The sequence below is a fragment of the Sinohyriopsis cumingii genome, chromosome 12 (genome assembly GCF_028554795.1).
Source record: "Sinohyriopsis cumingii isolate HCF-2022 chromosome 12, ASM2855479v2, whole genome shotgun sequence".
Classification (NCBI taxonomy): domain Eukaryota; kingdom Metazoa; phylum Mollusca; class Bivalvia; order Unionida; family Unionidae; genus Sinohyriopsis; species Sinohyriopsis cumingii.
In genome coordinates this window covers 68,382,430-68,408,875 of record NC_142972.1, presented here as the reverse complement: position 1 = coordinate 68,408,875, position 26,446 = coordinate 68,382,430, and the positions used below count along the sequence as shown (strand labels likewise).

The 26,446-nt window shown below is 33.7% G+C and overlaps 1 protein-coding gene across 3 annotated transcripts in view; it reads right to left on the bottom strand.

Moving 5' to 3' along the window:
• LOC149786660 (8-oxo-dGDP phosphatase NUDT18-like) overlaps positions 1 to 25,061 on the bottom strand; it is a 31,130-nt gene extending 6,069 nt beyond the window's left edge. Inside the window, exons 1-8 of one of the 3 annotated variants that reach the window (XM_089977186.1) lie at positions 24,967 to 25,061; positions 24,083 to 24,190; positions 23,221 to 23,317; positions 20,517 to 20,680; positions 11,347 to 11,467; positions 9,910 to 10,006; positions 8,530 to 8,670; positions 3,350 to 3,458 (exon numbers count right to left, since the gene is read on the bottom strand). In XM_089977186.1, coding sequence (XP_089833312.1) covers positions 3,350 to 3,458; positions 8,530 to 8,670; positions 9,910 to 10,006; positions 11,347 to 11,467; positions 20,517 to 20,680; positions 23,221 to 23,311 — 723 coding nt within the window. In that variant the 5' untranslated portion in view covers positions 23,312 to 23,317; positions 24,083 to 24,190; positions 24,967 to 25,061. Of the gene's footprint in view, positions 1 to 3,336; positions 3,459 to 8,529; positions 8,671 to 9,909; positions 10,007 to 11,346; positions 11,468 to 20,516; positions 20,681 to 23,220; positions 23,318 to 24,082; positions 24,191 to 24,966 lie in introns of all 3 variants that reach the window. The other 2 variants (XM_089977184.1, XM_089977187.1) reach the window with 2 other exon arrangements.
• Positions 25,062 to 26,446: the final 1,385 nt, after the last annotated feature.

Below are 26,446 nucleotides of genomic sequence, written 5' to 3'. Positions count from 1 at the left end.
TAATGATGAAATGCATGACAATAATGATGACATGTATCACAATAATGATGAAATGCATCACACTAATGATGAAATGCATGATAATAATGATCACATACATCACAATATTGATGAAATGCATGACAATAATGATGAGGTGTTTTACAATAATGATGACATGCATCACACTAATGACGAAATGCATCATAATAATGATGACATACATCACAATGATGATGAAATGCATGACAATAATGATGAAATGCATCACAGTAGTGATGACATGCATCCCACTAATCATGACATATGTCACAATAATGATGAAATACATCACAATAATGACATGCATCACAATAATGATGACATACATCACAATGATGATGACATACATCACACTAATGTTAACATGCATCACACTAATGATGACATACATCAAAATAATCATGAAATGCATCACACTAATGACATGCATCACACTAATGATGACATACATCACACTAATGATGACATACATCACAATAATGATGACATGCATCACACTAATGATGAAATGCATCACAATTATGATGAAATGCATGACAATAATGATGACATACATCACATTAATGATGACATACATCACAATAATGATGAAATGCATCACACTAATGATGAAATGCATCACAGCAATGATGACATACATCACACTAATGATGACATACATGACACTAATGATGACATACATCACACTAATGATGACATACATTACAATAATGATGAAATGCATCACAATAATGATGACATGCATCACACTAATGATGACATACATCACAATAATGATGAAATGCATCACAATAATGATGAAATGCATCACACTAATGATGACATACATCACACTAATGATGACATACATCACAATAATGATGACATGCATCACACTAATGATGAAATGCATCATAATAATGACATACATCACAATAATGATGAAATGCATGACAATAATGATGACATGTATTGCAATAATGATGAAATGCATCACAATAATGATGACATGTATCACAATAATGATGAAATGCATCACAATAATGATGACATACATCACACTAATGATGACATACATCACACTAATGATGACATACATTACAATAATGATGATATACATCACAATAATGATGAAATGCATCATAATAATGATCACATACATCACAATATTGATGAAATGCATGACAATAATGATGACATGTTTCACAATAATGATGACATGCATCACACTAATGACGAAATGCATCATAATAATGATGACATACATCACAATAATGATGAAATGCATGACACTCATGATGACATGCATCACACTAATGATGAAATGCATGACAATAATGATGACATGTTTCACAATAATGATGAAATGCATGACAATAATGATGACATGTTCACAATAATGATGACATACATCACACTCATGATGACATACATCACAATAATGATGAAATGCATGACAATAATGATGACATGCATCACACTAATGATGAAATGCATGACAATAATGATGACATGTTTCACACTAATGATGAAATGCATCATACTAATGATGAAATGCATGACAATAATGATGACATACATCACAATAATGATGAAATGCATCAAAATAATGATGAAATGCAACACAATAATGATGAAATGCATGACAATAATGACATACATCACAGTAATGATGACATGCATGACTATAATGATGAAATGCATCACACTAATGATAAAATGCATCACAATAATGATGACATGTATCACAATAATGATGACATGCATCACAATAATGATGAAATGCATCACAATCATGATGACGTTTCACAATAATGATGAAATGCATCATCATGATGATGACAAAATACATCACAATGATGTTAACATGCATCACAATAATGATGAAATGTTGTTGTTGTTGTTGTGGGGTTTCACGCCATTTTTCAGCACACGATAGGCTATGCATAGCGGCCAGTATTAATGGTGGAGGAAGAACCCGGGAAAACCCTGGGAAGAATCACCGACTCACGAGAAGCTACTGGCAAGCTTTCTCACATATCCACATTGGCCGATGATTACATGCATCACAATAATGATGACATGCATCACAATATTGATGACATGCATCACAATAATGATGAATGCATCACAATAATGATGACATGCATCACACTAATGATGACAAGCATCACAATGATGATGAAACGCATCACAATAATGATGACATGTATCACAATAACGATGACATTCATCACAGTAATGATGACATGCATCACAATAATGATGAAACACATCACAATAATGATGACATGCATCACACTAATGATGAAACACATCACAATAACAATGAAATGCATGACAATAATGACATACATCACAATAATGATGAAATGCATGACAATAATGACATACATCACAATAATGATGAAATGCATGACAATAATGACATACATCACAATAATGATGAAATGCATCACAATAATGATGACATGCATCACAATAATGATGACATGCATCACAATAATGATGACATACATCGTAATAATGATGAAATGCATGACAATAATGACATACATCACAATAATGATGAAATGCATCAGAATAATGATGAAACACATCACAATAATGATGACATGCATCACAATAATGATGACATACATCGTTATAATGATGAAATGCATGACAATAATGACATACATCACAAAAATGATGAAATGCATCAGAATAATGATGAAACACATCACAATAATGATGACATGCGTCACAATAATGATGAAATGCATGACTATACTGATGACATGCATCACAATAATGATGAAATGCATGACAATAATGACAAACATCACAATAATGATGAAACGCATCACAATAATGATGAAATGCATGACAATAATGATGAAATGCATCACAATAATGACAATAATGACAAAATGCATCACAATGATGTTAACATGCATCACAATAATGATAATTATGATGCCAAAAGCAGAAATATTATATATAATGCTTTTGCTAGTACACAACTGATCTGTGTTGAAACCACTTTGAGTAAGGTTTTAAATGAGCTTTCAGAGACTGGATATATTGCAAATAAAGGTAACTTGTACAGAAAAGTGAAGAACTTCATTATAAAAACCTACTTATTGACAATTATACCAAAAATGATTATTAAATGAGTATTCACTAATTAACCTGTCTCCCCCCCCCCATAAACACACACTTCTTACTGGCAGCAAAGTCCATCCCTTTCATAACTTTTCCAAGGTCCTTCTGTAACTTGTTTATGCCATGGTCTTTGTTTTTTAACCCGTTTGTGCACGAGATTATCAAGTGAGAGGTGTATGTTGTACTTACAAATGATAGCTACCTGCAGAATGTTGAACACACTGACCAAAAGTGGGGAGTGGTCATGACTGTCAATTACACAGCTAGGTATATGCGGCTCTTGGTCCTTATAAACTAACACGTCTATTGTTCTGCAATGTAATGATGGATTCATTATAATATTAACAACATATAACATTTGCTATAACAAATGAGTTGGGGCCCTTAAGAATCATTCATTATATATATATGTTTAGATATGCTGATCTGGGCTGGATTCAAACTCTATTACCTATTGTGAGACTAAGCTAATGTCTGAGCAAAAGTGTGGACAAAGGAAATATCAGTGCATTAAGATGTATACACATACAATGTTTCATCAGTGAGAGTCAAACCAAAGTTTTATTAAATTAATATGGTTAAAGACACAAAGGTTGTAACAAACAAAGAGCAGATATACAAATGTCACCCAAGCATGAAAATTAGGTCAGTGATCCACTTTTGGTATGATTGAGCAATTCTCATGGAGGTGCATCCATAGACTAAATTCTGTAAGTGCAGATGACAGTGTCTAACATATTGAGGGCATAATGAACACAACCAGTAAATGATATTGAGGGCATAATGAACACAGCTAGTAAATGATATTGAAGCATAATGAACACAACCAGTAAATGAAATTGAGGGCATAATGAACACAACTAGTAAATGATACTGAGGGTATAATGAACACAACTAGTAAATGATATTGAGGGCACAATGAACACAACCAGCAAACAATATTGAGGGCATAATGAACACAGCTAGTAAATGATATTGAAGCATAATGAACACAACCAGTAAATGAAATTGAGGGCATAATGAACACAACTAGTAAATGATACTGAGGGTATAATGAACACAACTAGTAAATGATATTGAGGGCATAATGAACACAACTAGTAAATGATACTGGGGGCATAACGAACACAACCAGTAAATGATATTGAGGGCATAATGAACACAGCCAGTAAATGATATTGAGGGCATAATGAACACAACTAGTAAATGATATTGAGGGCATAATGAACACAACCAGTAAATGATACTGAGGGCATAATGAACACAACCAGTAAATGATATTGTGGGCATAATGAACACAACCAGTAAATGACATTGAGGGCAAAATGAACACAACCAGTAAATGATATTGAGGGCATAACGAACACAGCCAGTAAATGATATTGAGGGCATAATGAACACAACCAGTAAATGATATTGAGGGCATAATAAACACAATCAATAAATGATATTGAGGGCATAACGAACACAGCCAGTAAATGATATTGAGGGCATAATGAACACAACCAGCAAATGATATTGAGGGCATAATGAACACAAGCAGTAAATGATATTAATGGCATAATGAACACAACTAGTAAATGATATTGAGGGCATAATGAACACAACTAGTAAATGATATTGAGGGCATAATGAACACAACCAGCAAATGATACTGAGGGCATAATGAACACAAGCAGTAAATGATATTGAGGGCAAAATGAACACAACTAGTAAATGATATTGAAGCATAATGAACACAACTAGTAAATGATATTGAGGCATAATGAACACAAGCAGTAAATGATATTGAGGGCATAATGAACACAACTAGTAAAAGATACTGAGGGCATAATGAATACAGCCAGTAAATGATATTGAGGGCATAATGAACACAACTAGTAAATGATATTGAGGGCATAATGAATACAACTAGTAAATGATATTGAGGGCATAATGAACACAACTAGTAAATGATATTGAGGGCATAATGAATACAACTAGTAAATGATATTGAGGGCATAATGAACACAACTAGTAAATGATATTGAGGGCATAATGAACACAACTAGTAAATGATATTGAGGCATAATGAACACAACCAGTAAATGATATTGAGGGCATAATGAACACAACCAGTAAATGATATTGAGGGCATAATGAACACAACTAGTAAATGATATTGAGGGCATAATGAACACAACTAGTAAATGATATTGAGGGCAAAATGAACACAACCAGCAAATGATACTAAGGGCATAATGAACACAAGCAGTAAATGATATTGAGGGCAAAATGAACACAACTAGTAAATGATATTAAAGCATAATGAACACAACTAGTAAATGATATTGAAGCATAATGAACACAAGCAGTAAATGATATTGAGGGCATAATGAACACAACTAGTAAAAGATACTGAGGGCATAATGAATACAGCCAGTAAATGATATTGAGGGCATAATGAACACAACTAGTAAATGATATTGAGGGCATAATGAATACAACTAGTAAATGATATTGAGGGCATAATGAACACAACTAGTAAATGATATTGAGGGCATAATGAACACAACTAGTAAATGATATTGAGGCATAATGAACACAACCAGTAAATGATATTGAGGGCATAATGAGCACAACCTGTAAATGATTTTGAGAACATAATGAACACAACTAGCAAATGATACTGAAGGCATAATGAACACAACTAGTAAATGATATTAATGGCATAATGAACACAACTAGTAAATGATATTAATGGCATAATGAACACAACCAGTAAATGATATTAATGGCATAATGAAAACAACTAGTAAATGATACTGAGGCATAATGAATACAATCACTAAATGATATTGAAGCATAATGAACACAACCAATAAATGATAATGAGGCATAATGATGTTGTTGTAGGGTTTAACGCCATTTTTCAGCACAAGATAGGCTATACATGGCGGCCAGTATAATTGGTGGAGGAAGAACCCTGGAAAACCCCAGAAAGAACCACTGACCCTCGAGAAGCTACTGGCAGGCTTTCTCATGTACCCACGTTAGCCGAGCCTGAGACTCGAACTTACGGCATAATGAACACAATCAGTAAAAAGCTGATGCAGCCAACAACACTAAAACAATACTTCCATCTCTATGAGCACAAATAAAACACCTGTCACGATTAATCACTTTCGCCATGTTTTCATTTGAGTGCTCAACATCAAAGGAAGCTGACTGCATAGCTTTCTTCAACTAGTGGCCTCATCATTCACACTAGGTCAGAAAAATGTTCCTGCCTTGAAAGTTTTCATGATTCTGCTATTGTTTTGAATTTTTCACCAATGTGATTTTAAAGAATAATGAGAAAATGCTTATTAACATTAACTAAATTTCACCTCTTCATGGTTGACATGTCAACTTATTTAGGTAATCTCCAGAATTGTATATAAAAATTGGCCAATTATAAATTTACATGTACAGAAACTGAAATCTGTAAAACCTTGTAAGTGGTCAAAGTAACTGTAGCTGTAAAGACATCATATACCACATACAGAAACATGCCAAACACTTAGTCTATTAAAAAAAAAATTGTGTCATAATGACCAAAAAGATACAACTGTCATAAACAGAAAGCTGCATACTTTAATATCTGCATTGAAATAATTATAAGAAATAGATCACTATTATGATTAGGTTATTGACACCACATTTCCATATCGCTTACTATTTTTGTCTATGATGATAAAACATACAAATGTCAGTCTTTGTAAATATATTTATCACTACTGATTGGCCAAAAATCTAATGAAAGATAGATTACGAGATAATGCCTCGTCTGGTTGATCACTGTTACCAGAAATGTCAACAAGAAAAAAGCAGATATCTCACAACATACAGTACTCATGCTAAATGTCAAGATAACCGGATTATGATATAACAATGCACCGTTTAGATGGTTTGTCAATATGGACAAAGAATTTTTTTATGTAACAATAGATAAATTTCAGTGCATTTTATATCCAGTTTCCGGCTTCCTTTCATGGGGACTCTGAATTTCTCCACTCCAAACCAATTATTGTATATACAAGTTTAAACAGCCAACAATGTCGTCAATAAAATAAATCGACAGATGGTATATTTTGCCGCTGATAAGGAAAAAAATACAAGTTTGTGACATTGGCGAAGCCCTATGTGATCACAGAATAAACTTTTTATATGTTATTTTTCGTACTTTTAAGTAGAAAAAAATAATTTTTCGTGTACGCGAAAAATACATATAAAATTTCAGAAGCCACGCTACGATTGTCTTGTAATATTCATACATGACTTCTTCACCCAAATTGATAATAAGCTATTTACGATTCTTTTTCTCGTACTTTTAAGAAAGACTTTTTTTTTCATGTACAAGAAAAATACATGTATATGAAATTTCGGGAGCCACACCACGACCATGTTATATCTGAATCTGTGTTATAATGGAGCATGATATAGCAGGGTCACAGTGTACATCGAAACAGATGCTTGATAAGCTGTTCAGGTAAAAGCTGTGTTTTTACCAGATACCTTAAATGCATAAATTGTCCCTAAATTTAATGAATTCCCTCCTTAAATAATGAGCAGGAGAAAATGATGTGATCAGTTTCCATGAGTGGAATGCAAAAAACCTTTAACATTCATTAACAAAGTTTCATCTGATCATGTAATTACTTGACTTGTAAATCAACAGCAAAAAAACAAGCACATATTGAGCAAGTTAATGAGATACTCTCATTATATTATTGTTTTTAAAAACCAAGCACACTTGATGAGGTTTATACAATGGCAGATATGCAGTTCTGATATTTAGTGGTAATATCTCACTAATTAACTGTAATTCTAATGCATATAACATGGTGTCAAACAACACATTCAATGCCACTGTGTTGACCCTGAAAAACAACTGTAAGTCTATCTTTATGCATCAGAAGTTATTTAATTAACCCAGATTGAATCAAACTATAAGGAATATATTCATAGGTTCTGTTCTCATACAAAGACTGCCCCACTCAACCTAATAATTTTTAAATCCACCCACACCCCTGCAAAAATGTCTGTGGGGACATTCCTCCACTGTCTGAAAATTCCCGAGAAATCATTGCAAAGATGCCAATGGACAGACATACAAATGGACAGACGGAAACGTGGTTACTTTAGAATCATGTACCTCTATTCATGGACCTACATACATTATTTACAATGGATCAAACTGTAGTTAAAAACCTACTACAACATGTCATTGTACAACCATTTTGACTAATAAATCAAATACCTATAACTAATAAAAGACATCATCTAGTCAGATTATGCTGAACTGTTATTAGATTGATATTAAGAACAAAGAATAATTTGATATCAGTAACAGTACATTACCCATCCTGTCTTTCCCTGACAATAAGAGGTCTGTGAATAAGATGTTTGTGAGGTGCTATAGCTGGAAGGCAGTTGGGATGTGTGCCTTTTGAGCTGTGACGCTTGACTCCAATATTAATTGGCCGCAAGATGTCAGTGCCTCTGCAACAGTAAATGTAATTTTATATAAAGTTTGAGCTTTCTGTTAGAAACAATGTAACATGAGTTCAAGGAAGCTATACAAAGTGCTTTTAACTAGTCATATGTGGAGGTAATGAATAAGTCAATTACCTGGAGTAAACCACCAGTATGTGATAGCTAATCACTTTGCCTTCCACAGTCCAAGATTTAGTCTAGGACCAAAGAGGTGTACAGCAAGCTTATTTGCACTGCATAATTCAGGCTCTAAACTGTATGTATGTATGTATGATGTATGCATGATTGTATTTTTATAGCGCATCAGCACTGTTAGGCTATTTAGCGCCATACAAAAGGTTATATGTAGGATTATTTAAGAATGATAAAAAGTTTCATATTGACCAGCAATATCAAAACCAAATAGTTGAAAGTAAAACGATAAGATTGTAAGGGTAATAGATAATGCTTCCCATTGGGGGGGGGGGAATGCAAACAGTGTATGTTAATAAAGACAGATGAAAAGCTATTGAACTTAAGGGATGGTATAAACATTAAATAAAAATGCTCAAGGTGATGGCATAAATTATAGCTTAGAGTAAATGTTTACTTCTTTCAGGAATTCTATAATACAAGTGATGTTTATTGTATCAAAAAGTTCCTTCATGTCATGCACATTGCAATGATGATCGCACGAAACACTCTATCATAAAGTGCTTAACAGTGAATGGTTCATTGTAGGAGACACTCTGGTTAGTCTTCACCTTTTAGTATGTGGGAGTGGGTTATATATGTATGACCAATTCGAATTCTTGCAATAACTATCTCCTCTTTATGGATGCTTCTGTAGGAAGGAGTCCATTCTCCTAGGGTTGGCTTGATTGCATGAAGTTTATTATTCACTGCATCATTCCATGATGCCTGCCACTTCTGACATAAAGACTCTTTGATACTAGGTTTAAAATCAACTCTCAACTAGTGTTTGTTGAAATAACTGACTAAATCATTCTGCAAGGCAGATTTCATCTTCTCTTCCACCTCTTTCCACACACACACACACTACAGTTTTGCTGAAAAACTCTGAAAATAAGAGTACTGTTTTTACACTACAAAATATTTTGTGCCCAACTCAATGTGTTAACCCGATTTTTTAAATACCTAATCATGTGTTTGGGGATTTCTGTTACAACCCCAACCACCCCACCCCAACAATCTATTTCTGGATTCTCGAGTAGGCTAATATACAAGGCTGAAAACTCTGCTCACCTGAGAGGCATTTCATGATCTTTTATCTGCTGGGGACTGAACCATTGTGCTTGTAAAGACTCAGTATCCTTCTCTAACACAGTCTTCAGTATTCCTCCTGAAACAGTCCGAATAAATTTTATTATACACATATCGTTTCCTGGAAATAGATTATGGACCTTTCAATGTTACAGACTAATAAAGCATTAAGAGTTTAGCTGGTTTGACTATGGAGTTGAATCAGCAAGAGTTACAATGCAAGGCAGAAACTCAGCTGCGTCTTCATTTTGAACTCCTGAATCTGCATGTTCCCATGTTCAACCTGGCTTGATTACTACATAGCAGATGTTCAACATGGCTTGATTACTATATAATAGAATACTGAATGTACATGTACCCATGTTCAAACTGACATGATTACTATATACACCAGATGTTCATGTTGATGTGATTATTAAAAAGCAGAGAATTTTTATGTTTCAAATTTTAGATGTTTACACTATGTCTTCAGTACAAATTAGACAACCTGATGCCAAGGATTAATCAATTTCTCCCCCATGAGAAATGCTACATGGCAAGAGTTTTGATCCCATTAAGTACAACTTTTCAAAAACAAAAGTCTCAGCTTTCTTTAATTTTTTTCCTTTGCAATAATGTCCTCTATTGGACCAGCAATTACCATTGTTATTATTAGTATGAAGTCCCAAATTGAATCACAGTATGTACAAATATGGCATGGAAAAAAGAATTTAAACATCTACAATACACACGCTTGCAAACCAAAAATGGTTTGATTGGAATAAACTTGTTTTGTCTTTTGATAATTAAAGATGTGCATCCAGGGTAAGATTTCCTCTAAACTCCTGGTAGTATACCAGATTAGTTAGTTTATTCCAAATAGTGGAATGCTACTTTAAAAAAGTATTGTGAATAATTTTTGTTTCCCCCCAATTCTGAAAACATTCTGTTCTTATATCTCAGACATTTATGAATTTTCAAAAGAGTTCCACATCCTGAGAGAATATGAACCATCAATTACTCATGATACACTGACTACATACATTAAACTGCACACAATATTTCTTTTGAGCTGGCAAAAAGAACAGGTTTTAAATGGTGTTTTCATACCAACTTTTCATGTACTAGTTAGTATTTCATATCCTCAATTTTTTTACACTTGTCTTTCATACTCTCTAATTTGTAACACCTTTTGAGTTTTCATACACTTTAACCTCTGACACACTAATGATCCCCATAATCATAATTAATTTGTGTTCCTAAATTTTTGTACAGAGAACTTTTCTAATGAAAATTTCACAAAATACATGTATGTACAAAGATGGCAATTTCATTCTCATAATTATTTGTACGTCTAAAAAATATAATGAAGAAAAAGTGTAAACAAATAGTGAAGACAATACAACATTTAAATTCTGGTAGTCTAATTTTACACAACACCTGTAACTTTTCCTGTGAAGATGAATCTGTGCCACATGGCCCCATTCATTTCGACACAGATGAGAGTGATTGGTTCAAATTCCAGTCCTGACTCCTCTAGAACCTCTCTCTTCACTCCACCCTACAACAAACAGCAAATTAAGTCTTTGAAATAAAATAAGGCCTGGAACTAATCAAATTTTTCATGCACATGTTTCAGTGTCTAACTTGAATTTTCCATTTTTTGGCATTATACTTTCATTCCAAAAGTTGTCTATTTCGTATTTCATGAATATTCAGAAAATTAAATATTCTGTGACATTCTTAGAGTTAGCCTTTCTGATATTTCAGTCCAAATATTTGAGTATATTCTAAGTCTGAGATTTGAAAATTTGATTTCTGTTTTCTACTACATTTATAGCAATTATTATTATCACATTGTCAGCAAGCCATTATTTGCAAAGTACAGTGGTACCTTAGCCATATTTGCACAGTATGGTGGTACTTTAGCCATTATTTGAACAGTACAGTGGTGCCTTAGCTACTATTTTCAAAGTACAATGGTACCTTAGCCACTGTTTGCAAAGTACAGTGGTACCTTAGCCATTATTTGCAAAGTACAGCGGTCCCGTAGTCATTATTTGCAAAGTACAGTGGTACCTTAGTCATTATTTGCAAAGTACAGTGGTACCTTAGCCAATATTTGCTAAGTACAATGGTACCTTAGTCATTATTTGCAAAGTATAGTGGTATCTTAGTCATTATTTGCAAAGTAGTACCTTAGTCATTATTTGTAAAGTAGAGTGGTACCTTAGTCATTATTTGCTAGGTACAGTGGTACCTTAATCATTATTTGCAAAGTATAGTGGTACCTTAGTCATTATTTGCAAAGTAGTATCTTAGTCATTATTTGCAAAGTACAGTGGTACCTTAGCCATTATTTGCAAAGTACAGTGGTCCCTTATATAACAAAGTCTCTCAGTGTACTGCTGCTGTTCATCTCACAGCATGGACCTCGGTTCACAAATCCAATTAAGCTACCATGATTTCATTATTTTTACTTATTTCAGTTAATTCTAATTCTTGGTTGATTAGAACTAAGTCATAATTTGGTTTAGTATTATGAATACAGAACAGATGGCTATTTCTGCAATGGAAAAATTGAGATGATTATATAAAATAAATACTGCCAAAATGTACTATCCACCAAAATAGATATGGCCACACACATTGTTTTTATTATGTTGAAGTCTAAAATATAATGCCATGAAATGGTTCTCTATTTCATTTAATGAGAAAGCTTCATGGTTATGTTGGCAACAAGCTCAACAACTACCAACAGTATCTGAAGTTATTATTTGTTCCTAAGTGTAAACTACCAATCATTTGTACAAAATGAAAAATTGAACAACAAAATGACACCATGCTCATTAAGTAGAACACATTAATCACTGTTATTGATGTCTAAAAAAAAGACTTAATGGACTACAACCAGCATTCCATCTCACTTTTGTAGTTGGGATTACATGTATCTCTTAACTGTCGAAACTGAGGGTATCTAGTTATGTTATGGGGGTACAGTAGTTTGGAAACCAAATCTGCAGTAAAGACTGGTGTTAAGAATATGTCAATCATCATGTAATATGTATAATTTGTGTCAATCATCATATAGTATGTATAATTTGTGTCAATCATCATATAGTATGTATAATTTGTGTCAATCATCATGTAATATGTATAATTTGTGTCAATCATCATGTAATATGTATAATTTGTGTCAATCATCCTGTAATATATATAATATGTGTCAATCATCATATAGTATGTATAATTTGTGTCAATCATCATATAGTATGTATAATTTGTGTCAATCATCATGTAATATGTATAATTTGTGTCAATCATCATGTAATATGTATAATCTGTGTCAATCTTCATGTAATATGTATAATTTGTGTCAATCATCATGTAATATGTATAATTTGTGTCAATCAGCATGTAATATATATAATATGTGTCAATCATCATGTAATATATGGGTCAATCATCATGTAATATGTATAATTTGTGTCAATCATCATGTAATATGTATAATTTGTGTCAATCTTCATGTAATATGTATAATTTGTGTCAATCATCATGTAATATGTATAATTTGTGTCAATCATCATGTAATATGTATAATTTGTGTCAATCAGCATGTATTATGTATAATTTGTGTCAATCAGCATGTATTATGTATAATTTGTGTCAATCAGCATGTAATATGTATAATTTGTGTCAATCAGCATGTAATATATATAATATGTGTCAATCATCATGTAATATATGGGTCAATCATCATGTAATATGTATAATTTGTGTCAATCATCATGTAATATGTATAATTTGTGTCAATCAGCATGTAATATATACAATATGTGTCAGTCATCAAGTAATATATATAATATGTGTCAATCAGCATGTATTTTGAATAATTTGTGTCAATCATCATGTATTGTGTATAATTTGTGTCAATCAGCATGTATGTATTATGTATAATTTGTGTCAATCATGTAATAATTTGTGTCAATCATCATGTAATATTTATAATTTGTGTCAATCAGCATGTAACATTTATAATATGTGTCAATCATCATGTAATATATATAATATGTGTCAATCATCATGTAATATATATGTGTCAATCATCATGTAATATATATGTGTAAATCATCATATAATATGTATAATTTGTGTCAATCAGCATATATTATGTACAATTTCTGTCAATCATCATTGTAATATGTATAGTTTGTGTCAATTACCAAAACAAATGTATAATTTGTCTCACTAAAGCTATTCATTAACACTGTCTTAAGGTCACAGACATTTGTGGATGGGGTAGTCAAATCAATAAAACTTAGTTGTAGGAGTTGTTTCCCCTTACCAACATTGTAAGAGTGAGGTAAATCTAAAACAGCTAATCCATCATAAGTAAAGGTGTTATATTTAATACTCTGGTACTGATCCCTAGAATGCAGTCATATATAAAAACAAGCCAAAAAGCCAGTATGAAATTTCCATATAAATGCTGATATGTACTGTACATAAAAAAACGCAAGGTAGAAAACAAGAACTGTATGGTACCAATACATGTTGCCTTTTGTGACAATTTTTGCCTAAACAACATAACACAGGATAACAAATAAACCATCTTTACGTAAATAAACTTCCCTTGTATTAACCCTTAATAGTGCAAGTGATACTTATGCATGATAAGTTTCTTGGAGATAGAGTGGAGGTCAAACATTCCTGCAAGCCACAAAGGCGATTTGATAAACTAAAAAAAAATTGTGCTAAAAATAAATTGATACTGGAGCTTTAAGGCTAAATCAAATTCCAATTTCATCAGAAAATCTATATGAATAAAGAATATGAATCTTTAATTAATTTATTCATAATTATCTCTGACATCATTGATCTGACTGTTCTGATCATAATTTAAATTCACAAAATGAAACTAGTTGATTTTTGAACTTACAAATCAATGCACTGCATTGTAAGACCTCTGCTTTTTTGGTAAACCATTAAAATTTTCACTTAATACCATGCTTTTTGGTAACCCATTAAAACTTTCACTTAATACCATGCTTTTTTGGTAACCCATTAAAGCTTTCACTTAATACCATGCTTTTTTGGTAACCCATTAAAACTTTCACTTAACACCATGCTTTTTTGGTAACCCATTAAAACTTTCACTTAATACCATGCTTTTTGGTAACCCATTAAAACTTTCACTTAATACCATGCTATTTTGGTAACCCATTAAAGCTTTCACTTAATACCATGCTTTCATCACGCATGCAGATTGAACTATTATTAGTTCATAGAACAGGTTTATTTATAATTGAATGGCTTATTTGTGTCTTCAGTCTGTAGTTTAGAAGAAAAAAATCATCATGAAAGGCAACAGATACCATTATTACAGACAAAATGGACATAAGATTGACATCATGTTCACTTAAGACCAACAAGATATATTAAGAAAACGTTTGATGTAAATGCCATTTTGATACGATAGTAATAAAAAGATTTTCAAAATGGCTACCAAGGCAACCATATGGATCAATATCACAAACATTACAGGCCAACTAGACATCATAATAAGTCCTTTAATGAAAGCCTAATGTTGACATGACTATTCATTAAGGAGATGTAATGACAAGATTTTCAAAATGGCCTCTGTGGCGGCCATATAGTATGTCTGGCACCATTGTCATTTAGAATCAACCAAACCATGGAATGAAAGTGTGTGCAAAGTTTCAAGGCAATCCTCCAAGTAGTTTGTGAAGGACAGCAATAACAAATTTGAGCTAGTGACATATAATATGCCATCGCATAAGTTCCTCTGGTCTTTGACCAGTAGAGGTAACAACAAACCATACCAAATCTGGACTGCAATTTCTCACCATATGCAACAATATTCATACGTGGGAGACACAAAGGCCTATCATGTGAAATCAAGTCACACAAAAAAGTATGGTCAAAGAAGATGATAAAGAACTAAAGATATTAAGCAGAAACAATTTTTCATATGAGAGTCACTGTAACCATGACCTATGAACTTTTGAAGCCATTATTAATAGGTGTCTTTGCTGTCTCAAATGAAAGCCATTTTCAATGTTGGTCAACATATGCAAGTCACTTTTTATGTCTGGTCAACATGAGCAAGCAGGGCTGATCAAATCACATAGCTAAATGTCACTGAGAAAGGTTTTTGAAGGTGCTACTGCAGGAAAAGTGTTTTTTTTCTCCATTTTAAAACAAGCCTGACAAGTGCTAATATTCATGCTTGAATCACTTTATCTACCTTTAATTGGCCAAAAAACCAGGATTTTTCATGGCCAAAACTGCAAGCAACTCAAAATCAACAGGGTTTTTCATGGCCAAAATGCATGCAACTCAAAATCAACTGGGTTTTTTCAAGGCCAAAATGCAAGCAACTCAAAATCAACAGGGTTTTTTTCATGTCCAAAATGCAAGCACCTCAAAATCAACAGGGTTTTTTCATGGCCAAAACGCATGCAACTCAAAATCTACAGGGTTTTTTTAAGTCCAAAATGCAAGCAACTCGAAATCAACAGGGTTTTATGTCCAAAATGCAAGCAACTCAAAATCGACAGGGTTTTTTCATGGTCAAAACTGCAAGCAACTCAGAATCAACAGGGTTTTTCATGGCCAAAATGCATGCAACTCAAAATCAACTGAGTTTTTTCAAGGCCAAAATACAAGCAACTCAAAATCAACAGGGTTTTTTTCATGTCCAAAATGCAAGCACCTCAAAATCAGCAGGGTTTTTTCATGGCCAAAACTGCAAGTAACTCAAAATCAACAGGGTTTTTTCATGGCCAAAATGCAAGCAACTCAAAATTAACAGGGTTTTTTCATGGCCAAAACTGCAAGTAACTCAAAATCAACAGGGTTTTTTCATGGCCAAAATGCAAGCAACTCAAAATCAACAGGGTTTTTTCATGGCCAAAACTGCAAGCAACTCAAAATCAACAGGGTTTTTTCATGGCCAAAATGCAAGCAACTCAAAATCAACAGGTTTTTTTCATGGCCAAAACACATGCAACTCAAAATCTACAGGGTTTTTTTAAGTTCAAAATGCAAGCAACTCGAAATCAACAGGCTTTTATGTCCAAAATGCAAGCAACTCAAAATCGACAGGGTTTTTTCATGGTCAAAACTGCAAGCAACTCAAAATCAACAGGGTTTTTCATGGCCAAAATGCATGCAACTCAAAATCAACTGGGTTTTTTCATGGCCAAAATGCAAGCAACTCAAAATCAACAGGGTTTTTTCAAGGCCAAAATGCAAGCAACTCAAAATCAACAGGGTTTTTTCAAGGCCAAAATGCAAGCAACTCAAAATCAACAGGGTTTTTTTCATGTCCAAAATGCAAGCACCTCAAAATCAACAGGGTTTTTTCATGGCCAAAACTGCAAGTAACTCAAAATCAACAGGGTTTTTTCATGGCCAAAATGCAAGCAACTCAAAATCAACAGGGTTTTTTCATGGCCAAAATGCAAGCAACTCAAAATCAACAGGTTTTTTTCATGGCCAAAACACATGCAACTCAAAATCTACAGGGTTTTATGTCCAAAATGCAAGCAACTCAAAATCGACAGGGTTTTTTCATGGTCAAAACTGCAAGCAACTCAGAATCAACAGGGTTTTTCATGGCCAAAATGCATGCAACTCAAAATCAACTGAGTTTTTTCAAGGCCAAAATACAAGCAACTCAAAATCAACAGGGTTTTTTTCATGTCCAAAATGCAAGCACCTCAAAATCAGCAGGGTTTTTTCATGGCCAAAACTGCAAGTAACTCAAAATCAACAGGGTTTTTTCATGGCCAAAATGCAAGCAACTCAAAATTAACAGGGTTTTTTCATGGCCAAAACTGCAAGTAACTCAAAATCAACAGGGTTTTTTCATGGCCAAAATGCAAGCAACTCAAAATCAACAGGGTTTTTTCATGGCCAAAACTGCCAGCAACTCAAAATCAACAGGGTTTTTTCATGGCCAAAATGCAAGCAACTCAAAATCAACAGGTTTTTTTCATGGCCAAAACACATGCAACTCAAAATCTACAGGGTTTTTTTAAGTTCAAAATGCAAGCAACTCGAAATCAACAGGCTTTTATGTCCAAAATGCAAGCAACTCAAAATCGACAGGGTTTTTTCATGGTCAAAACTGCAAGCAACTCAAAATCAACAGGGTTTTTCATGGCCAAAATGCATGCAACTCAAAATCAACTGGGTTTTTTCATGGCCAAAATGCAAGCAACTCAAAATCAACAGGGTTTTTTCAAGGCCAAAATGCAAGCAACTCAAAATCAACAGGGTTTTTTCAAGGCCAAAATGCAAGCAACTCAAAATCAACAGGGTTTTTTTCATGTCCAAAATGCAAGCACCTCAAAATCAACAGGGTTTTTTCATGGCCAAAACTGCAAGTAACTCAAAATCAACAGGGTTTTTTCATGGCCAAAATGCAAGCAACTCAAAATCAACAGGGTTTTTTCATGGCCAAAATGCAAGCAACTCAAAATCAACAGGTTTTTTTCATGGCCAAAACACATGCAACTCAAAATCTACAGGGTTTTATGTCCAAAATGCAAGCAACTCAAAATCGACAGGGTTTTTTCATGGTCAAAACTGCAAGCAACTCAGAATCAACAGGGTTTTTCATGGCCAAAATGCATGCAACTCAAAATCAACTGAGTTTTTTCAAGGCCAAAATACAAGCAACTCAAAATCAACAGGGTTTTTTTCATGTCCAAAATGCAAGCACCTCAAAATCAGCAGGGTTTTTTCATGGCCAAAACTGCAAGTAACTCAAAATCAACAGGGTTTTTTCATGGCCAAAATGCAAGCAACTCAAAATTAACAGGGTTTTTTCATGGCCAAAACTGCAAGTAACTCAAAATCAACAGGGTTTTTTCATGGCCAAAATGCAAGCAACTCAAAATCAACAGGGTTTTTTCATGGCCAAAACTGCAAGCAACTCAAAATCAACAGGGTTTTTTCATGGCCAAAATGCAAGCAACTCAAAATCAACAGGTTTTTTTCATGGCCAAAACACATGCAACTCAAAATCTACAGGGTTTTTTTAAGTTCAAAATGCAAGCAACTCGAAATCAACAGGCTTTTATGTCCAAAATGCAAGCAACTCAAAATCGACAGGGTTTTTTCATGGTCAAAACTGCAAGCAACTCAAAATCAACAGGGTTTTTCATGGCCAAAATGCATGCAACTCAAAATCAACTGGGTTTTTTCATGGCCAAAATGCAAGCAACTCAAAATCAACAGGGTTTTTTCAAGGCCAAAATGCAAGCAACTCAAAATCAACAGGGTTTTTTCAAGGCCAAAATGCAAGCAACTCAAAATCAACAGGGTTTTTTTCATGTCCAAAATGCAAGCACCTCAAAATCAACAGGGTTTTTTCATGGCCAAAACTGCAAGTAACTCAAAATCAACAGGGTTTTTTCATGGCCAAAATGCAAGCAACTCAAAATCAACAGGGTTTTTTCATGGCCAAAATGCAAGCAACTCAAAATCAACAGGTTTTTTTCATGGCCAAAACACATGCAACTCAAAATCTACAGGGTTTTTTTAAGTTCAAAATGCAAGCAACTCGAAATCAACAGGCTTTTATGTCCAAAATGCAAGCAACTCAAAATCGACAGGGTTTTTTCATGGTCAAAACTGCAAGCAACTCAAAATCAACAGGGTTTTTCATGGCCAAAATGCATGCAACTCAAAATCAACTGGGTTTTTTCATGGCCAAAATGCAAGCAACTCAAAATCAACAGGGTTTTTTCAAGGCCAAAATGCAAGCAACTCAAAATCAACAGGGTTTTTTCAAGGCCAAAATGCAAGCAACTCAAAATCAACAGGGTTTTTTTCATGTCCAAAATGCAAGCACCTCAAAATCAACAGGGTTTTTTCATGGCCAAAACTGCAAGTAACTCAAAATCAACAGGGTTTTTTCATGGCCAAAATGCAAGCAACTCAAAATCAACAGGGTTTTTTCATGGCCAAAACTGCAAGCAACTCAAAATCAACAGGGTTTTTTCATGGCCAAAATGCAAGCAACTCAAAATCAACAGGTTTTTTTCATGGCCAAAACGCATGCAACTCAAAATCTACAGGGTTTTTTTAAGTCCAAAATGCAAGCAACTCAAAATCAACAGGCTTTTATGTCCAAAATGCAAGCAACTCAAAATCGACAGGGATTTTTCATGGTCAAAACTGCAAGCAACTCAAAATCAACAGGGTTTTTTCATGGCCAAAATGCAAGCAACCCAAAATCAACAGGTTTTTTCATGGCCAAAATGCAAGCAACTCAAAATCAACAGGGTTTTTTTCAAGTCCAAAATTGCAAGCAACTTAAAAAGGTTACTAACAGTAGATTGTGGAAAACTTGAGTTACTGCAAATGATAAAGGAAACATGGACAAACATATGAACATACAGATGGATGGATGACACTAAAAGATATGATCTACAATATGGTTAACATATATATAAAATGGAAACAGTGACAAATGGCATTTTTATACATGCATATTTGATGTGCCAAAAAAGATCAAGACTTGTCAGCCCACTGGTAAAAAGTATAGAATACATTAAAGAATTAATACTGACAACAATGTCCTCGCCACTTTCCATTCTTCCAGCTGGAAGGTACCACTTTCCATAGCAGGATCGTTTGGCCTCCTGAATAAATAACACCTTCCCCTCATCATTTATCACCACAGCCATGACAATGTAGCAAATGGTCTGCTTAGTGATTGGCACATAATTCACTTCTGAAGAAGCAAAAAAGAACAAAGAATACAATTATATAAAGAGAGTCCACTAAAATCTTTGACTGAAAATAATTTAAGCTCAAAGAAAACAAAAAATATAATTTTCTTTAAAAACAAAAACTTGTCAACCTTATAAGAAGAATTGCTATGACTTGTAATTGATAAATCATGTATTAAATTTAAATCTCACACATTTGCTGTAAATTTTAATGGATATTAACATAAATTTTAAAAATACTACTGGAGAATGGTATAGAATCTTAACAAGAATTTTTCAGGTGGGGATGCAATCAACATTATGATCTTACTATTCTGTGGATAGTTGTGATTTATAAACCACCATGTTCATCCTGGTTTTTTCAACCTGCACAATCTGGATATTTCTGGTTTGAACCAGTTCTCTAAGTACCTATCAAACTATGCTAAAGCCACAATGCAACCTGCTTGGAAAATTTCAAATTCTATGTTGTAAAGCTCTAATAATTTGGTCATCTTCGACACTTAGAGCAGACATCCATTGGTTAGAAAATTAATGTAGACGAAGACAAAACGTGAAGGCTTTGTTCAAGGCAAATTAAAGAATTAATTAAGAGATTTTTTTTTTAGACACCAGGACAAGTAGATTTAGAAATTTACTAGTCCTGCTAAATCTTCATTAGTCCTTCATATGAAACAATGTCAAGATTTACTAGCCATTGGACTAGTGAAATCATGAAAACTACTAGCCCGACAGGAAATTGACGAGCCCCAGACTAGCAGACTACTGTTAATTTTGAGCCTCTACTAATAAACAAACAAATGGTTATTTTAATAATATAACGAGTTCTGTCGGACAAAACTATCAAGAGTCATCATCTGCTTGACCTCAGGCCAGTCATTAAAATTCAGTATTTGGAGTTATCTAAACCATTTCTCTAAATCTGGCTTCAAATTCACTGATAAATGACTTTAAGCTTCATATCAATAATGATAACCATATTTATGTTATGGCAGGTTTTTTAACAGTAATTTTAATGCATAATAAATTGAATTGTTATCCGTGTCTGCATTTTCCAGATCTGTACCATTAACTGAGGTTGACTGTAAAGGTTATAGGTCTGCCAAAACTTTTCAATCAGAAATTCTGATATTTTTATTTAGCATTTGGAGATTTGGTAGGCCTGTAAAAATATTTTGTAAGATGGAAGTGCCGATAAATCAATCATCATTATTTCCTGTTTTCATTTTTAGTAACCCAAAAATGGCCAATTGTGTGAACAGGAAATCCAAATTCACCTCCAAACAACTATTTAGGGTGTAAATTGGTTGATGAAAATATGTTCATCCAATAAAATTTTTATCATAAATCCATGCTATGTTTTTGGTTTTCTGCTTGTGGATAAGCGCTCAACCTCAACAACGAATCTAATGTGTAATCTGTACCCATATAATTATTCACAACTTGTGAGCCTGAAAACTGAAGATTTTAAATAAACACGAATCTGAAAATCCTGAGATGGAGCTAAAAAGCCAGAGAATCTGGCTTTTACCTGGATATTTGGTAGGTCTGAGATTATACAGGAGACTGTACATTTTTAACTAGTGTAAGCCAGACTAAGTCACACATAAAGACGGTGACTTAATCGGTACTCTCACAATAAAAAATGAATTAAGATATGAATTATATTGAATTGCCAGTATACTTTACCATAAAACATAGTATATACTGTACTTGTAATTAGAATGTGCTGAGATCATTTTCTAATTATCATATTATGATTCTGAATGTCACCAGAGGGCAACCAGTTGACCATATTCACTTGCCAGTTCTGAATTAGTTACAAATACTACCATTTTAGCTGCAACCTGATTCATTATGAATTCAACATTTAATAATTACCCAACACCTGCAATGGAATGTGAATTTATTATTGCTTGCATTTCAGTACCAAATTTTGACTATTCTGTGGTTGCTACAAGCCATGAATTTAAACATGCAAAAAGAAAGATTAAAGCACAAAGAACGCATCATCCCTAAAACGGGACCACCCATTTAAATTTCTGAGAGGAGGCTTGGATTTTCTTTCAAGCTGGGAAATTTTTATTTCTTTTAACACTAGATAATTTGTTTTGGAACTAATTTAATGGATATTACAGGTTTTTAAATCACTTTAAATCAGAGCTATTTCAGGCTCAAAAATTAAATTGTTGATACCTAAATAAAACAGGAAATCACCTTTTTGTTGAAATCAACTCATTTTGTGAAGCAAAACAAATTTAAAATTCAGCTTAATCTAGGACAGACAGATGTCAAGGTGTAGAGCTCTGCCACGGCTGGCTCAACCATTACTAAAGTGATCATGAAAATGTCACTTTTTAGAAAGCATAAAAAAAACATCCTCCCTATCAGAAATAAATCCCAAAATTAAAGTACTAATGAAAATGACATTTTTGGTGCCTAGATTACAGAGGATAAACTGTATTTGCAATATCTGTATAATATGGTAACTGGTCTTCGGACAAATTTATAATAAAATACTGTAACATACATTACCACCTACCTATGTCTTTGTTGAGGTTGACATCCACATTCCTAATTACTACAGCCTGTCCATGGAGTAGCTCTTGTATAACCTTCTCTATACCAGCCATGACAGCCTGAAATAAACAAAATAATTAATTTAGAATGTTTAATCTTTTTAACTTCCTTTTCAGTGAGAAACAAAAATTAGTGTGCACATGACCTAACACTGTTACATATAAGAAAAGATAAGCAAATATAAATTATTTAGAAAACCTTTGAGCTTACCTATACACTAATAGTTAATTTTACAACTTAATAACTGTCTTCTTTCTGACCTATTCTCCTTATAATAGTCACTGTATCTCAAAAACAAAAAATCTGCTTGAAAGACTTTTGATACACAAGCATTATAATACAGATGAAACTAGGAATCTTTCTGAAATTCTCTCTTTTCAAGTAGCAGGTACATGTCTCTGTCCTTAAGGATATGTAAAATTGCAAACAGCTCCCTCCACTATCCAAATTTTGAATATCCTCACATAATGGGGCACAAGCCCATCTTTCAAATCAGAACAAAAACTTCTAATGTATAAGTCATACAGGTCGTGTAAGTATGCAGTACTACCTCAGCTATAGCTGTCCTTATGAGATTGTTGAAAATTTGATTACCCATAACTTTAAATGGCAATTATTCAGTTAACTTTGCTGCTCATCGATGAATATTCCTTGCAAGACAATAACCAATACAGGAAAAGCTTATGAGAAAACTATTGCTAAGGAATGTGGATATTATTATGAGGCCAACCACATTGATGAAAAGTCTGATCTGGCACACTGTAAACTGGATTAAATGATGTCATGATAAAAGTAAAGCATTTTGGGAGAAAAAATTGTACTACCCATGGAGCTGACAGTGATTAAGCCCAACGTTGCTTTTCTTGACCCAGATTAATGCCAGGCTGCCACTGTAAAATTTCACAGCAATCAGTAACTTTTGTCTAGAAATACTGTGAAAACAACAAAGATGCAGAGCATTAAAAACTCAGGAATGAATAGACTTTAGTAAAACTACATTAGTATTAAATTTTAGAACAACATTAGTATTACATTTTAATGATCAATAATCATATCAAAGTGACTATGTTAATTTACTATTAACGGACTGAATGAAACTGATCCTTTTTAAAACAGTTCTAAAGCTGCAACTCCACAGCTATGACATGAAGTCAACTTCATCATCATTACTATTTTACGAATTTATCACCAAGTGAACTTCATGCATGGTAAACCAGCTCCGGTGTGACTCTTCATTCCTGTGCCATGCAGGTGGCTGATGTAGTCCTACAACACAAGACTTATCAATTGATAGTTTTGTTTTGGTGACCAAAATATAAATAACATGTAATACATCTTACAGAGCAGGACTAGTGGCTGACGTAAACTTAATGATGAACAACTGCCTGATGGTAAAAGTTCATACCGTTTGACGAAATTTCCTCAGATGACCCGTTCTGACACCGGTTCCGAGTCTCTTTTACAGTATGAAATGCTGGGTCCGGTGTCACTGATCATAATCGTTATCAGAGGATTAATTTTTCAGTTTCTAATACCCTTTCCAAATGGTCCGGTGTCAGAACAGATCATAGGAGCTTTCTGTCATACGGTACGTTTTTGCTGTGGTTTTTTCTTCTTCAGGCTTTAATGAAAATCAAAATTACGATCTGTACTACTCCATTTCATGTACTAAAGGATTTAGACAAGACAACTGTAGTTTTATACTCACGAACAACAATACCACGTCATCAATTTATCAAAGCCGACTAAATTCAACATTGGGTTACTCGTCTTCATTACTCATGTTGTTTCTGGTTGAATCGAAACTAGGGATCATATTAACTATGCAGAACTTAGAGTTCGATGTTGTCACGGACTAAAACTAACCTAAGGACGATAATAAGGTATCGAAGACCACGCTATATGCTGCGGGAGTCTATGAGGAAAGTGGAGACTGTATTATGAAGTAATTAAAAAAATTGTTCTTAATTTTACGACATACATTCCTTTAGTTTATCATTTCTTAAATCGCTTTATTAAACGATATTTTTTTCTCTAATTCGGGAATATATTTTCATGATTTAGTCAATTACTGTCCATTTGGAAGTAAAGGAAATGATAATTAATAGCCAAACGATAAAAAAAAGATTTCGAAAACGGTAGAAACTTAGTTTAAATCAGCATTTAGTAAACACATTTGAAGAAATCACATGAAATAGATTAGAATTGTTGTTGTTGTTGTTGTAGGATTTAACGCCATTTTTCAGCACACGATTGGCTATACATGGCGGCCTGTATTAATGGTGGAGGAAGAACCCTGGAAAACCCAGCAAAGAACCACCGACCCACGAGAAGCTACTGGCAAGCTTTCTCACATACCCACATTGGCTGAATCCGAGACTCGAACCCACGCAGACAGAGGTGAGATGGCAGTGATCCGTAACGGAGAGCGCTTTAGACCACTCGGCCACTCGGGGCCCCTATTAAAATTGTTAACGGAAGCTGCATGCAAATATCACGGATATGGTAAACCCGTGTGTGTGTGTGTGTGTGTGTGTGTGCTCGCATTATTTATATTAGATGGGGAAATACATGTTTATACACCAACATTAAGAGGACAGCTGACATTAGAGGATATCCTTCATTCTAAAGCTTGTGGAGTAACATACGGAAATATTTTAGTTGCAGAATTTCGGAGATTCTTAAGAATTGATCGTGTTGAATTTTGTGTCATACATGCAAGCCCGAACTTTCTTGACAATATGATAACTTTAATAAAAGGCATTAAAATTTTGTTTTGCCTATGTTGTAAGATCTGCCTTAGGATGGCCTAAACAAAAATCTGTAAATCATGTGGCTGAAAATATTAATTAAATATATCCCTTACAGAAAATATCATGTTATTATTATTTCTCGAAGATTTAAGCTAATTAATTTATAAATGAGTGAGTGCACACCTATTTTATGCAGCTGTCTCATAGTGTGTGTGTAAACAAGTCATACGACAAGACCTCAAGATGTTGATGTGTAAACAAATTTATTACTGGCTCCTCTCAATTTTGATGCTTAAAAAGTCGTATGTTATGATATCTCAATGTTGATGCTTAAAAAGTCGTATGTTATGATATCTCAATGTTGATGCTTAAAAAGTCGTATGTTATGATATCTCAATGGTGATGGATATTCAGTTCATTCATAACCTATTGACG